This window comes from Gopherus flavomarginatus, chromosome 13 (genome assembly GCF_025201925.1).
Source record: "Gopherus flavomarginatus isolate rGopFla2 chromosome 13, rGopFla2.mat.asm, whole genome shotgun sequence".
NCBI classification, from domain to species: domain Eukaryota; kingdom Metazoa; phylum Chordata; order Testudines; family Testudinidae; genus Gopherus; species Gopherus flavomarginatus.
The window spans coordinates 12341556-12357144 of record NC_066629.1 but is presented as its reverse complement, the minus strand read 5'-3'; the positions used below and the strand labels follow the sequence as shown (position 1 = coordinate 12357144).

At 49.4% G+C, this 15589-nt stretch overlaps 1 protein-coding gene across 2 annotated transcripts in view; it reads right to left on the bottom strand.

Annotated features, from left to right (window-relative positions):
* DDX25 (DEAD-box helicase 25) overlaps nt 1-11260 on the bottom strand; it is a 46797-nt gene extending 35537 nt beyond the window's left edge. The window contains exons 1-4 of one of the 2 annotated variants that reach the window (XM_050921656.1): nt 11177-11260; nt 5761-5824; nt 2744-2794; nt 737-872 (exon numbers count right to left, since the gene is read on the bottom strand). In XM_050921656.1, coding sequence (XP_050777613.1) covers nt 737-872; nt 2744-2794; nt 5761-5824; nt 11177-11233 — 308 coding nt within the window. In that variant the 5' untranslated portion in view covers nt 11234-11260. The remainder of the gene's footprint in view (nt 1-736; nt 873-2743; nt 2795-5760; nt 5825-11176) is intronic. The other variant, XM_050921658.1, reaches the window with a different exon arrangement.
* Nucleotides 11261-15589: the final 4329 nt, after the last annotated feature.

Genomic DNA, 15589 nt, shown 5'->3' with positions numbered 1-15589 from the left:
TTAAAGCTTATGAAGACGTGTTCTAACTGTTTCTTGCAGTGGCTCTAGTCCATCAGACAGAAGGAAGACTCATCTGTTGGCATAACACCATCATTTCCTATACACCTTCAGGTTTCCCTTGGAAATCTTGCATCTAATCCTAATCAGGGCCTGGGTATACCACAAAAATAACCATGATTAAACATGGTTAGGAAATATCAGTGAAAATCCATGTTGTAATATAGTCGGATCATAGTTGTGTGGAAAGACTGACATGCTTAAACCATGTTTATGAACTATTTTAGCCTATATATTTACCAACGTTAAAAAATAGTTTTCATTATAGCTATAGATTGTTTTTCCTTTTCATACTGGCAAGAAAAAAAAAACTCTTTAAGGTGTTTATAACTATGGCATCTAAAAATCAGTGTTAAAATATGGTGGATTACAATCGCGCTTCAATGTGTTTTTTGGATATGGTACCAGGACATGTTAGTCTCACAAGAAAAACTCATACAGATACAGGACATGTTAGTCTCACAAGCTCACACTACAGTGGAATGGATGGATCCTTCAATGTATGTCTGCATGTCTTCCCCATTTTAGCTGTATTTGATTTTTACTGTATTGTACTATCACTCCCAAATTCAAAGGAGACGGCGTGACAGAACATGACTAAAACCCCCACGTAGTTACCACTGGCCCATTGATCTGAGACTGCCCTTTTTCAGTGTGTAGTTCTGTCCCAGGTACTCACAGATGTAGTTCTTCAAAAGTTTTTACTGAGAAGAGAGGGGAGCTGGGATCTCGCTGCAGGACTTCAACCTGATGATTGGATTCTACCAGAGACTTCCGGATTAGCTTGTTTAAAAGAGAATTTTCTGCTAAATCCACTATGTGAGCATGGAAGGAAAAAAAAGAAAGAAAGAAAGGGAACAGTTCACCACACCTGGCAGGTTGTATAAAAGTCACAGCTTAATTCTCGTAAGTGCTAGAAATGGAGTGTTTTTAAAACAAAAAGGTAAATACAAGACCCCATCTTGCTTTAAGAATGTCATTTTCACTTTCCCTACTGATCTCAATGTCAATTTCACTTTTATATAGCACCTTTCATCTAAATGAAACCTAAAACACTTGATTATACAAACTACACTTCGCTTCACCAGGAATCACTTCACTTCATGCAGCACTGAACAGCAGTCACTTCTGAGGTGAAACAGCAGCTGCTAGAAAGTGTACCGTGGCAATATAAAAAAGTTTAAGACAGGGAGTTAATAAGACTCTCGTTGAATTTGAGAATACCTTTTGACAATGGGAGAGCAAAAGTAAGCAGAATCTATCTTTAACCAATGGTAATTAACCAGAATAAACCTCTAACTTTGGTTATAGAAACTTAGCCTGTTCCATAAATAAGGACTGTAACAAAAGTACAATTTTAGCGGTTTTGTCTCATTTGCATTCCACATCTTGTCTGTTAGACTGTAAGCTCTTTGGAGCAGGGACTATGCTTTTCTATGTCTTTTACTGTACTGTGTACATTTATGGAGTGATACGTATATAAGACCTTGTGATAAGTATATAATACCTGGGGCTGTCAATTAGTTGCTGTTAAAGCAAGCAATTAATGCAAAACAAACAAACTAGATAAAGTTGCCATTATTCACAGTTTTAATTGCACCGTTTAACAATAACAGAATACTAATTTATTATAAATATTTTGGATATTTTTCTACATTTTCAAATATATTGATTTCAGTTACAACACAGAATACAAAAAGAACAGGAGAGCTTGGAGTAGCAGCCGTGTTAGTCTGTATCCACAAAAGGAACAGGCGTACTCCTGTCCCTTTTGTGGATATAGACTAAAGCGACTGCTATTCTGAAACCTGACAGAATACAAAATGCACAGGGCTCACTTTATATTATTATTTTTATTATGAATGTGCGCACTGTAAAAAAGATAAACAAAAGAAATAGTATTTTTCTATTCACCTCAGACAAGTACTGTAGTACAATCTCTTTAACATGAAAGTGCGATTTACAAATGTAGATTTTTTTTTTTACATGACTGGACTTAAAAACAAAATGATGTAAAACTTTAGAGTCCACAAGTCCACTCAGTCCTAATTTTTGTTCAGCCAACCACTAAGACAAACAAGTTTGTTTACATTTACAGGAGAGAATGCTGCCGATTTATTATTTACGATGTCACCTGAAAGTGAGACCAGAGGTTTGTATGGCACTGTTGTAGCCAGCACTGCAAGGTATTTATGTGCCAGATATGCTAACATTCGTATGCCCCTTCATGCTTCGACCACCATTCCAGAGGACATGCTTCCATGCTGAATTTAAATCGGTATCCTATTACTGTTTAACAGTGTGATCAAAATTGTGATTGTGATTATTTTTTAAATCTAGTGATTACTTGCGATTTTTTGAATCGTTTGACAGCCCTACTTGTGGCTAACATGGGTATCTTTGTGAAGACATCTCACTAGCCTCTCCACTCTTTCCATATGTGCCACTGACATGAGCAAACAGTGAATCAAAAAGGCAAGAACCCTGTCCTCTGAAGGACTGAGAAAGCAAAGCTCTTGTATGTTTTATTGACAGTGCCTGATCACTCAAAGGGAGCAGACAGGCGGAGTCATTGTTCACACACCCACAAGATCAAAACATAGCCAGGAAATCCTAATTATAAGCTGAATAGACTTGGCAGTGCTCCTTTAATCAAGCATAGCTTGAACAAGTTTTGTGATCCCACCTTTATCATCTTCCTTATCCTCCTCTTCTCTATCACTTGCATATTTTTTCCCTTAAGGAAAGAAAAAGTCACAAAACTTACATTGAATGTACAAGCATACAATACAATACTTTTATTTTAAATAAACAGACAATATAAAAAAAGGAAATAAGGACATCCCAAGGAATTACAGACCAGTCAGCTTAACGTCTGTACCCAGAAAAGATAATGGAGCAAATAATTAAGCAATCAATTTGCAAACATCTAGAAGATAATAAAGTGATAAGTAACATTCAGCATGGATTTATCAAGAACAGATTGTGCCAAACCGGCCTGATAGCTTTATCTGACAGTGTAACAAGCCTTGTGGATAGAGGGGAAGCCATAGATGTGGTATATCTTGATTTTAGTAAAGCTTTTGATACTGTCTCGCATGACCTTCTCATAAACGAACTAGGGAAATGCAACCTAGATGGAGCTACTATAAGGTGGGTGTAAAACTGGTTGGAAAACCGTTCCCAGAGAGTAGCTATCAGTGGTTCACAATCAAGCTTCAAGGACATAATGAGCGGGGTCCCGCAGAGATCAGTTCTGGGTCCGGTTCTGTTCAATATCCTCATCAATGATTTAAATAATAGCATAGAGAGTACACTTACAAAGTTTGTGGATGATACCAAGCTGGGAGGGGTTACCCGTGCTTTGGAGGATAGGATTAAATTTTAAAGAGATCTGCACAAACTGGAGGAATAGTCTAAAGTAAATAGGATGAAATTCAATAAGGACAAATGCAAAGTACTCCATTTAGGAAGGAACAATCAGTTGCACACATACAAAATAGGAAATGACTGCCTAGAAAGGAGTACTGCAGAAAGGGATCTTGGGGCCATAATGGACCACAAGCTAAAATTGAGTCAACAGTATAACGTTGTTCAACAAAACCAGCTAACATCATTCTGGGATGTATCAGCAGGTGTGTTGTAAGCCAGAAATGAGAAGTCATTCTTCCGCTCTACTCTGTGCTGCTTAGGCCTCAATTGGAGTAATGTGTCCAGTTCTGGGCACTGCATTTCAGGAAAGATGTGGACACGTTGGAGAGAGTCTGAAGAAGAGCAACAAAAATGATTAAAGATCTAGAAAATGTAACCTATGAGGGAAGATTGAAAAAACTGGGTTTGTTTAGTCTGAAAAAGAGAAGACTAAGAGGGGATACGATAACAGGTTTCAAGTATGTAAAAGGTTGTTACAAGGAGATGGGATAAAAAATGTTTTTCTTAATCTCTGAGGACAGGACAAGAAGAAATGGTCTTAAATTGCAGCAAGGGAGGTTTAGGTTGGACATTAGGAAAAAATTCCTAACTGTCAGGGTGGTTAAGTGCTGGAATAAATTGCCTAGGGAGGTTGCAGAATCTCCATCATTGGAGATTTTTAAGAGCAGGTTAGACAAACACTTGTCAAGAATGGTCTAGATAATGCTTAGTCCTGTAACGAGTGCAGGAAACTAGACTAGATGACCTCTCAACGTCCCTTCCAGTTCTGTGATTCTATGTGCCGGGCTGATTATTGGATAGACAACAATTATTCACAAGCCAAGATTTTAAAAGATACAGCTAGTCAGAAGCCAGCACATTTTACACAAGACAAAGTATACTGTACTTTTAAAAATCAAAACTTTGAGGATCTTACAGATTTAGATCCTGCAAAGAGAGAGTCACTTCAATTTTAAAGTTTTTAAAAGTTTAATATCTAAGAAGAATGGAAAGATTTCCATATGAGAGATTGAAATGATCAGGTCTACTTCATTTAGAAAAGAGACAAAGAAGAGGGGACAAGAATGACTGGCATAGAGTAAGTAAAAGCACTTCTATTTACCCTTTCTTACAATACAAGAACAAAAAGACATCCCATGAAATCAAAAGAGAATACATTTTAATTTGATAAAGGAGATAATTTTTATCCAGTACATAATGTGTTGGAACTCACTGTGACAAGAGTCATTGCTATAGTCCAAAATCTTAGTGAGATTACTCAATACTCCAAGAGTTTCGTGAGAGTCATTAAAGGATTGCACAGTTATAGAGATACTGAAAACACTTGCAGTTACAGTACAAAATTTTTCACATTTTGGGAAAAATCAAACCAAACTCTAGGGAAATTTCAGAGTGGCTTGTATATGATCAGAATCCAAAGGGCAGGGCTCTTAAGCCTGATTCATGGGATGAAGGGTGAGAGGAAGCAGATCCCACTGGGAGGAAGCCAACATTACCACTGTGTGGTGCATATTATCGTGCCTCACAGGAAATAAGGAACTGAACAACAAAAACCAAGAGGTCACCAGGGAGGCATGTCTGAAGAATGCACAGTGCAAAGCACAAGGAGAACAGAGATGCTCCTAATGGCACAAGAACAGAGATGCTGTTACCACACAGCAGACTGAGCTTCTGAAGGGGCTGTCCCATACCTAAAGAATAACAGAAGATTTGGAAAACAGCTGAATATTTGGAGACTGGGCCACCAATGATAGAGGAAATGTTATTTATACTGCCAAGAGGAAGCTAAAAGAAGTGGAAGGTGTACTGATAGCCAAAACCAAAGGACAGTATCAGCTATTCCTGATTAAGTCTACATGTAGACGCTGTTGGGGTAGTCTACACAGGGAGTTATTCCAACTAGCTATTCCTTATTAACTCCATATGTGGACAGGAATACTCAGGAATAAGTGTGCTTTACTCCAAATTAGCTTAATTCATTTGGAAGTTAATAAAATTAATTCAGAATAAGGCACTATTATTCTAGAATAAGAGCATGTCCACAGGAAGGTATTCAGAAACAGCTATTCTTTAAATTCACACCCTGCTTTACTCTGCATTAACTTTCATGGGGTTTGTCTACAAAATCTGTCACTGACCTGATGGGGAATGTAAAGGGGGCAACTAAGAAACACTCCTTCCTTTTACTACCCGCTTTGGGTGCATTGGGGCAGCACCCCACTCATATGGCCAATGCTCACTCAAGGGTGCGATCCTCTGCTGAGCCCTTACCTAGCGTGAGGAAGCTGGCATTCCTGACGCCCCTGAGGCTCTGGGAGGTGCAGAGTCCAGAAAACTGGAAGGAAGAACCGACATGAGCAGGGCAGGGGCAATAGGGGTTGAGAGGGAAAAGAACAACAGCGGGTGGGGATAAGCAGAGGAGAGATTGGGAGTAACAAGCATAGAGACTGGGGTGGTGGTGTGGTAACAGAGTAGCAGAGGGCTGGGAATAACAGGGAACGGGGAACAGGGTGTAACAGGAGAGGGGATGAGGGTAATGGTAGAGGGGACAGATGATGGGGTAACCGGGAGCAGGGTAACAGAGGAGGGGGAACAGGATTTAAGAGGAGGTAATTATGGGAGGGGGGGACGGGGTAACAGGGATTGAAGACAGGGAACAGGGGTAACAGATTGAGGAGGTAACAGAGGTACATGAGATGGGGTAACAGGGGGCCAGGCGATGGGGTAACAGGGGGATGGAGTAACAGGGATTGAGGAGGACAGGGGGACGGGGCAATAGGGGAACAGAATAAGGAGTAACAAGGAGATGGGGTAACGGGGATTGAGGGTAACAGAGGGACGGGATAATGGGGACAGGCAATGAGGTAATGGGGGACAGTAATGGGAATTGAGGATAGGGTCGTGGGGTAACAGGGATTGAGGGGGACAGAGGGTAACAGGGGGACAGGTAATGGAGGCAGGTGATGAGGTAACATGGGACAGAGTAACAGGGACTGAGGACAGCGAGTGATGGGGGTAACAGGGATTGAGTGGGACAGAGGAACGGAGGAAATGGGGGACGGGGTAACAGGATAGACAATAGGGTAACAGGGGGACGGGGTAATGAGGATTAAGGAGGACAGATTTAAACAAGGGTAATGGGGGAAGGGGTAATGGAATTGGAGGGAGACAGGGTAATGGGGATTGAGGGGCAACAGGCAATGGGGTAACAGGCAGATCAGGTAACGGAGGATTGAGGGGGACACACAAAGGAGTAACACAGGGATGATGGGGTAACCAGGATTAAGGAGGATAGAGTTTAATTGGGGTAGGGGAAATGGGATTGAAGGGAGACAGGGTAACGGGGATTGAGGTGGGATGGAGGATTGATGGGGACAGGTGACTGGGTAACAGGGGGATGGGGTAACGGGGATTGACGTGGGACAGAGGGTAACGGGGGATTGAAGGGGACAGGCAACACTGTAACAGGGGGATGGGATAACGGCTTGAGGTGGGGCAAAGGTAACGAGGATTAAGGAGGACAGATTCTAACAGGGGTAATGGGGGAAGCAGTAATGGGATTGGAGGGAGACAGGGTAACGGGGATTGATGGGTGACAGGCGATGGGTAACAGGTGGATGAGGTAACGGAGGACTAAGGGGGAACAGACAATGGCGTAACAGGGGGATGATGAGGTAACAAGCATTAAGGAGGACCGAGTTTAACAGGGGGAAGGGATAATGGGATTGAAGGGAGACAGGGTAATGGGGATTGAGGTGGGGCAGGGGATTGAGGGGGACAGGCAATTGGGTAACAGGGGAATGGGGTAACAGGGATTGAGGTGGGACGGGGAATTGAGGGGGACAGGTAATAGGGTAACAGGGATTGAGGTGGGACAGGGAGTAACGAGGATTGAAGGGGTCAGGTGATGGGGTAATGGAGATTGAGGTGGGATAGGGGATAACGGGAGGTTGAAGGTGACAAGCAATGGAGTAACAGGGGGATGGGATAACGGGGATTGAAGTGGGACAGTGGATTGAGGGTGACAGGTGATGAGGTAACAGGGGGATGGGATAATGGGGATTGAGATGGGACGGGGGAACGGGGGATTCAGGGAGACAGGCGATGGGGTAACGGGGATTGAGGTGGGACGGGGGTAACTGAGGAGTGAAGGGGACAGGCAATGGGGTAATGAGATGGAACAGGTGATGGAGCAATAAGGGTTTGAGGGGGACAGGCAATGTGGTAACAGGGATTGAGGTGGTTCAGGAGATTGAAGAGGACTGGTGATGGGGTAACGGGGGGATGGGGAAATGGGGACTGAGGTGGGACAGGAGGTAACGGGATTGAGGGTGACAGGCGATGGGGTAACAGGGCATTGAAGGGGACAGGCAATAGGCTAACAGGGGGTGGGGTAATGGAGACTGAATAGGACAGACGATAGGATAACTGGGTGATGAGGTAAAGGGGGATTGAAGGGGACAGGCGATGGGGTAATGGGGACTGAAGGGGACAGGCGACTGGGAAACAGGGCGATGGGGTAACGATGGATTGAAGGGGACAGGCAATGTGGTAACAGGGATTGAAGTGGGATGGGGTTAATGGGGGATTGAGGGGACAGACGATGGGGTAACGGGGCCTCAAGGGGACAGGCGATGGGGTAATGGGGTATTGAGGTAGGACGGTGTTAATGGGGGATTGAGGGGACAAGCAATAGGCTAACGGGGTGGGGTAATGGGGATTGAACGGGACAGACGATGGGGTAACTGGGTGATGGGGAAAAGGGGGATCGAAGGAGACAGGCGATGGGGTGACGGGGTGGTTTATGTTTATGTATTGGAGCTGCTGACGTGACTTCTGCTATCCCTGAGCTTGAACGAGATTGAAGGGGATAGGCTATGGGGCAACGGGATTGAGGGGGACAGGTGATGGGGCAACAGAGAGTTGGGGTGATGGGGACAGGTGATGGGGTAACAGGGTGATGGGGTAACAGGGCAATGAGGTAACGGGGGATTGAAGGGGACAGGTGATGGGGTAACGGGGATGGAGTAACGGAGGATGAGGTGATGGGGACAGGTGATGAGGGTAACCGGGGATTGAAGAGGACAGGCGGTGGGATAACAGGGGGATGGGGTAACGAGGGATTGAAGGGGACAGGCGATGCGGTCATAGGGGGTTGGGGTGATGGAGTAACGGAGGATTAAAGGGGACAGGTGATGGGGTAACAGGGGGTTGGGGTGACAGGTGGATGGAGTAACGGGGGATTGAAGGGGACAGGCGATGAGGTAACAGGGCGATGGTGTAACAGGGGGATTGGGTAACAGCGGATTGAAGGGGACAGGCGATGGTGTAACAGGGGGATGGGGTAACGAGGGATTGGAGGGGACGGTCGATGGGGTAACGAGGGATTGAAGGAGACAGGCGGTGGGGTAACAGGGGGTTGGGGTGACGAGGACAGGCGGTGGTGTAACGGGGGAAGCGGACCGGCGATGGGGTAACGGGGATTCAAGGGGACAGGCGGTGGGGTAACAGGGTGATGGGCTAACGGGGGGTTGGGGTGATGGGGACAGGCGGTGGGGTAACAAGAGAAGGGAACAGGCGATGGGATAACAGGGGGTTGGGGTGACGAGGACAGGCGGTGGTGTAACGGGGGGAGCGGACCGGCGATGGGGGAACGGCGGGGTAACGGGGATTGAAGGGGACAGGGATGGGGTAACAGGGGGTTGGAGTGACGAGGACAGGCGGTGGTGTAACGGGGGAAGCAGACCGGCGATGGGGTAACGGGGAATTGAATGGGACAGGGATGGGGTAACAGGGGGTTGGGGTGACGAGGACAGGCGGTGGTGTAACGGGGGAAGCGGACCGGCGATGGGGGAACGGGGGGGTAACGGGGATTGAAGGGGACAGGCGGTGGGGTAACAGGGGGTTGGGGTGACGAGGACAGGCGGTGGTGTAACGGGGGAAGCGGACCGGCGATGGGGGAACGGCGGGGTAACGGGGGATTGAAGGGGACAGGGATGGGGTTACAGGGGGTTGGGGTGACGAGGACAGGCGGTGGTGTAACGGGGGGAGCGGACCGGTGATGGGGGAACGGCGGGGTAACGGGGGATTGAAGGGGACAGGGATGGGGTTACAGGGGGTTGGGGTGACGAGGACAGGCGGTGGTGTAACGGGGGAAGCGGACCGGCGATGGGGGAACGGCGGGGTAACGGGGATTGAATGGAACAGGGATGGGGTTACAGGGGGTTGGGGTGACGAGGACAGGCGGTGGTGTAACGGGGGAAGCGGACCGGCGATGGGGGAACGGCGGGGTAACGGGGGATTGAAGGGGACAGGGATGGGGTTACAGGGGGTTGGGGTGACGAGGACAGGCGGTGGTGTAACGGGGGGAGCGGACCGGTGATGGGGGAACGGCGGGGTAACGGGGGATTGAAGGGGACAGGGATGGGGTTACAGGGGGTTGGGGTGACGAGGACAGGCGGTGGTGTAACGGGGGAAGCGGACCGGCGATGGGGGAACGGCGGGGTAACGGGGATTGAATGGAACAGGGATGGGGTTACAGGGGGTTGGGGTGACGAGGACAGGCGGTGGTGTAACGGGGGAAGCGGACCGGCGATGGGGGAACGGCGGGGTAACGGGGGATTGAAGGGGACAGGGATGGGGTAACAGGGGGTTGGGGTGACGAGGACAGGCGGTGGTGTAACGGGGGAAGCGGACCGGCGATGGGGGAACGGCGGGGTAACGGGGGATTGAAGGGGACAGGGATGGGGTAACAGGGGGTTGGGGTGACGAGGACAGGCGGTGGTGTAACGGGGGAAGCGGACCGGCGATGGGGGAACGGCGGGGTAACGGGGGATTGAAGGGGACAGGGATGGGGTAACAGGGGGTTGGGGTGACGAGGACAGGCGGTGGTGTAACGGGGGGAGCGGACCAGCGATGGGGGAACGGCGGGGTAACGGGGGATTGAAGGGGACAGGGATGGGGTAACAGGGTGTTGGGGTGACGAGGACAGGCGGTGGTGTAACGGGGGAAGCGGACCGGCGATGGGGGAACGGGGGGGTAACAGGGATTGAAGGGGACAGGGATGGGGTAACAGGGGGTTGGGGTGACGAGGACAGGCGGTGGTGTAACGGGGGGAGCGGACCGGCGATGGGGAAACGGGGGGGTAACGGGGATTGAAGGGGACAGGGATGGGGTAACAGGGGGTTGGGGTGACGAGGACAGGCGGTGGTGTAATGGGGGAAGCGGACCGGCGATGGGGGAACGGGGGGGTAACGGGGATTGAAGGGGACAGGGATGGGATAACAGGGGGTTGGGGTGACGAGGACAGGCGGTGGTGTAACGGGGGAAGCGGACCGGCGATGTGGGAACGGCGGGGTAACGGGGGATTGAAGGGAACAGGCGATGGGATAACAGGGGGTTGGGGTGACGAGGACAGGCGGTGGTGTAACGGGGGAAGCGGACCGGCGATGTGGGAACGGCGGGGTAACGGGGGATTGAAGGGAACAGGCGATGGGATAACAGGGGGTTGGGGTGACGAGGACAGGCGGTGGTGTAACGGGGGGAGCGGACCGGCGATGGGGGAACGGGGATCGAAGGGGACAGGCGCTGGGGTAACCGGGACTGAAGGGGACAGGGCGGGGTCCCGGTTAAGGGGGAGGGGGCCCGGGGCTGACGGTCGCTGATCTGCCGGGCCTGCCCCACTCACACTGTCCGCCAGACCGGCGGTGTCCCGCTTCCCCCAGCCGCGGCCCCGCGAGCTCATGGCCGCCCAGCCACGTGCCGCCTTTGCCCGTTACCGGCGCCAAGGACGGAACGCCCAGCGTGTCGCCCCGCGGCGGGGGCGGGGCAGCTTATGAATATTCATGAGTCGGGGCGATGGCTAGTAGAGGAGAAGAAGGGGCGGGATTGCTGGTGCTGGGCCCGCCCCCGGCACGAAGGGGGCTCTGTGTCCTGCCCCACCGTGACCTGTCCCAGGGGGGATTCCCAGCCCTGCCCCCAGCACGAAGGGGGCTCTGTGTCCTGCCCCACCGTGACCTGTCCCAGGGGGGATTCCCAGCCCCGCCCCCGGCACAAAGGGGGTTCTGTGTCCTGCCCCACCGTGACCTGTCCCAGGGGGGATTCCCAGCCCCGCCCCCGGCACGAAGTGGGCTCTGTGTCCTGCCCCACCGTGATCTGTCCCAGGGGGGATTCCCAGCCCTGCCCCCGGCACGAAGGGGGTCCTGTATCCTGCCCCACCGTGACCTGTCCCAAGGGGGGATTCCCAGCCCTGCCCCCGGCACGAAGGGGGTCCTGTATCCTGCCCCACCGTGACCTGTCCCAAGTGGGGATTCCCAGCCCTGCCCCCGGCACGAAGTGGGCTCTCTGTCCTGCCCCATCGTGACCTGTCCCAAGGGGGATTCCCAGCCCTGCCCCCGGCACGAAGGGGGTTCTGTATCCTGCCCCACCGTGACCTGTCCCAAGTGGGGATTCCCAGCCCTGCCCCCGGCACGAATGGGGCTCTCTGTCCTGCCCCACCGTGACCTGTCCCAGGGGGGATTCCCAGCCCTGCCCCCGGCACGAATGGGGCTCTCTGTCCTGCCCCACCGTGACCTGTCCCAGGGGGGATTCCCAGCCCTGCCCCTGGCACGAAGGGGGTTCTGTGTCCTGCCCCACCGTGACCTGTCCCAAGGGGGGATTCCCAGCCCCGCCCCCAGCACGAAGGGGGTTCTGTGTCCTGCCCCACCGTGACCTGTCCCAAGGGGGGATTCCCAGGCCTGCCCCCAGCACGAAGGGGGTCCTGTATCCTGCCCCACCGTGACCTGTCCCAAGGGGGGATTCCCAGCCCCGCCCCCAGCACGAAGGGGGCTCTGTGTCCTGCCCCACCGTGACCTGTCCCAAGGGGGAGTCCCAGCCCCAAAGGCGGTTCTCTGTCCCACCCCAGGGCTCCAAGGGGATCTCTGCTCTCAAATGGCTTTCTTAGACTGCTGGCCTCCCAAGACCGCTGCCATGCTGGTTCATGCTATACTCCATCATGGGAACCACCACTTGCCTGCCCTTTTTCAAAGGTGTGTGTCATTTTCTGACAATATACAACCAATGATTTTTTAAAATCCTCCAGCATCTTACTATGGGGTCTGGAGTTATTAATGTAAGACCACAATCATCCTCCAGTTTGGGTTCATTACTCTTTAATAAGGGATATGCTGGTCTTGGTGGCTAAAATTTGAAAGGAAAAGGCAGCAGAGTGAAGACTAGAGAAAGAGTTCCTGTAGCTTGAAGCCCAAGTGACACACACCTGCTCCTCCATCTAGAACAAAGAGAATCACTTGGCTGGGGTGGGGCTTGAAGTGAGACAGATTATGCTGAGCTGGTAATTTATGAGGTTTTTTTTGAGGATGCTATCTTGTTCTTCAGAAACCTCAGCTTTCATTTTAAAAAAGTGTAATGTCTAGCACTTACAATTATGGAGAAAGCTGGAAAATCATGCAAACTGATGCAGCAGCATCTGTCTGAATCTTCAGAGAGCCTGAAACAATAATAGTGAGAAGTATTCCCAAGCATAGGCAACTCAGATGTTTAAGGATAATGATTTAAATGTAAAAACGAAGACGAGTCCTGTGGCACCTTATAGACTAACAGATATATTGGAGCATAAGCTTTCGTGGGTGAATACCCACTTCGTCAGATCTAAATGTAAAAATTGTTGTGTTTTGCTGATATCCAAGCATATAACAAAGGAGAGGAAGGATTACAAATTTGTACTTTCGAGTGTGACCAGCATCTCATGTGAGTGAGGCTTGGGAGAGTGCCATTACTCCCTCTCTGCTGCCCAATTTGGGGTCTCCAAGCTGTAATCACATCAGCAATGAAAATATTAAATAGCATTGGGCTATTTTATGAATAGGTGACCTCGTGGGAGCAGCAAGGCACTTAAGAAATGGAGGTAGTAAAGCAGTATCTAGTGTTCTTTCCTCTTCCCTAGCTTGGCTTATAGGGATTGGAATCTTTTGGCTAAGGCCTGAAACCAAGACTTGACTACTTGGGGCCATTAAAAATTCCATAGCCACTTCTATTAGATTTTTGGTATTATTAATGCCCCCCCCCCCAAACATATTTGATGCTTAGTAATTGCATTGTACTTCTCTACATTTCACCCCAGAGGTAGCTGCTTTTCTGGGATGAGTAAAATGATTACTATACCTCAGTCATGGGGGCATTGTGAGGGCTGCTCTAACTTGCATCCAACCTACTACAGCCCCCATGGGCTGTACAGCATGGGAAATAGCTGGGGTGTTGTAGGGACACCCCAGATATGCCCCCTGCATCAATGATCTTCAGTGGGGGCAGCATGGAGAACTGTCATGAACCCCCCCAGAGAAATTATTCCCTGGAGGGTGTGGGGCCTTACAGCTTCTTTGTAACCATGTGGCTGCAGCACACCTTTGAATTCCCTAATCAGGAAAGGGAGAGAATGTGAAATGGCCCTCACCTGTGTTTTCTTTCCCAAAGGGAAGTATTTTCTTTGGCCTGTCTTCTCCCCACAAATATTAGGGGATGGCTCTACCAACTCAAAAACAGGGCAGCCTTGGGATCTGCCCCTCTACTACAGGGGCAATATAATAAATAATAATAAAAGCCTAGTAAATTAACCATCTTAATCTGTTTGTGGTAAATTGCTATAAACAGGGAGCTAGATCCTTAAACCAATTTTTAACCTGATTTAAAGTTATAAACTGGTGCAACTTTGAATATAGAGAAGTCCTGAGATTTGTTTTCATTTCTTCTCTGGGGGCTGATTGGAATGAAGGAGTGAGGGCCAAGTCTGTACTCTGCACAGTGCAATTCAAGAAAAACACTTTGGCAAATCAAGGCCTGGAAGGAGACAAAGGCTCATAAGTTTTTTTCTAAAATATTCTATTTTCTACTATATTTTCATGAGGCCTGATAACCTAATCACCACCTCTTGGGGATGAACTCATTGTGTCCCCTGATTCCAGAGTCCTAGTACCAGTCTTGTTCTAACACATGGGGAGCCATTTAGCTCCCCAAAGACAGCTGTGATCAGAGAAGATTTTAAATCTAGCTCCTTAGGCCACGGAGCTAGTGAAAGAAACAAAGAGAATCCGTTAGAAAAAAACATTTCAGGACCATTCAGGTTAATGATTTTTAACATGAAAGACCTCTTTTTAAAAAAACTTATTTTAAAAGAGCACATTTAAAAAATATTCTGGGCAAAGGCAGGTTTCTTATGTTCTCCACAACTTGGTTGCACCATCAGTGACAAAATTGCTCTCCATCTGCACCCACATTGTAAAGTCTTAGATGAAGAATGCTACAACCTGTGGAGTGATAGCTTAAGCCAGTGGTTCTCGAACTTTTGTACTGGCGACCCCTTCACATAGCAAGCCTCTGAATGTGACCCCCCCCCCTTATAAATTAAAAACACTTTTTGGTATATTTAATACTATTATAAATGCTGGAGGCAAAGTGAGGTTTAGGGTGGAGACTGACAGCTCGTGACCCCCCCCCCCCATGTAATAACCTCATGACCCCCTGAGGGGTCCCGATCCCCAGTTTGAGAACCCCTGGCTTAAACCATGGGAGGCAGTGTGGTCTAGTGGTTACTGCACAGAACTGGGAGTCACCATAGCTAGTTTCTAATCCCAGCTCTGCCACTGACTGGCTGTGTGGCCTTCCTTGGACAAGTCACTAGGGCAGGGGCAGGCAAACTTTTTGGCCTGAGCATTTTGGAAATTGTATGGAGGGTGGGTTAGGGGAGGCTATGGCTCCTCAAACAGCCAGGCATGCCCCAGCTCCTGTCTCCTATCCACCCCCCGGCCCCGCTTTTTACCCCTTAATGCCCCCCCTAGGACCTCCTGCCCCATCCAACCCCCCCTTGTTCCCTGACTCCCCTCTGGTTTTCAGATGTGCTCACTACCTGCAACTCCCACTAGAGTCATGGGTATGCTGGCCTGTAACTCTGAAAATCGGGCCTGAAAGCGCCACTCCACACTCACTTGGGAACAATATGACTTTGCCTGCCTTTGTACAATGCTTTTTGGTCCATAGCTGCAAAGCACAGTCAGTGCCAAGCGTGATGAATCATGAAAAATCCCTCTCTCCTCTACAGCAGAGGCTG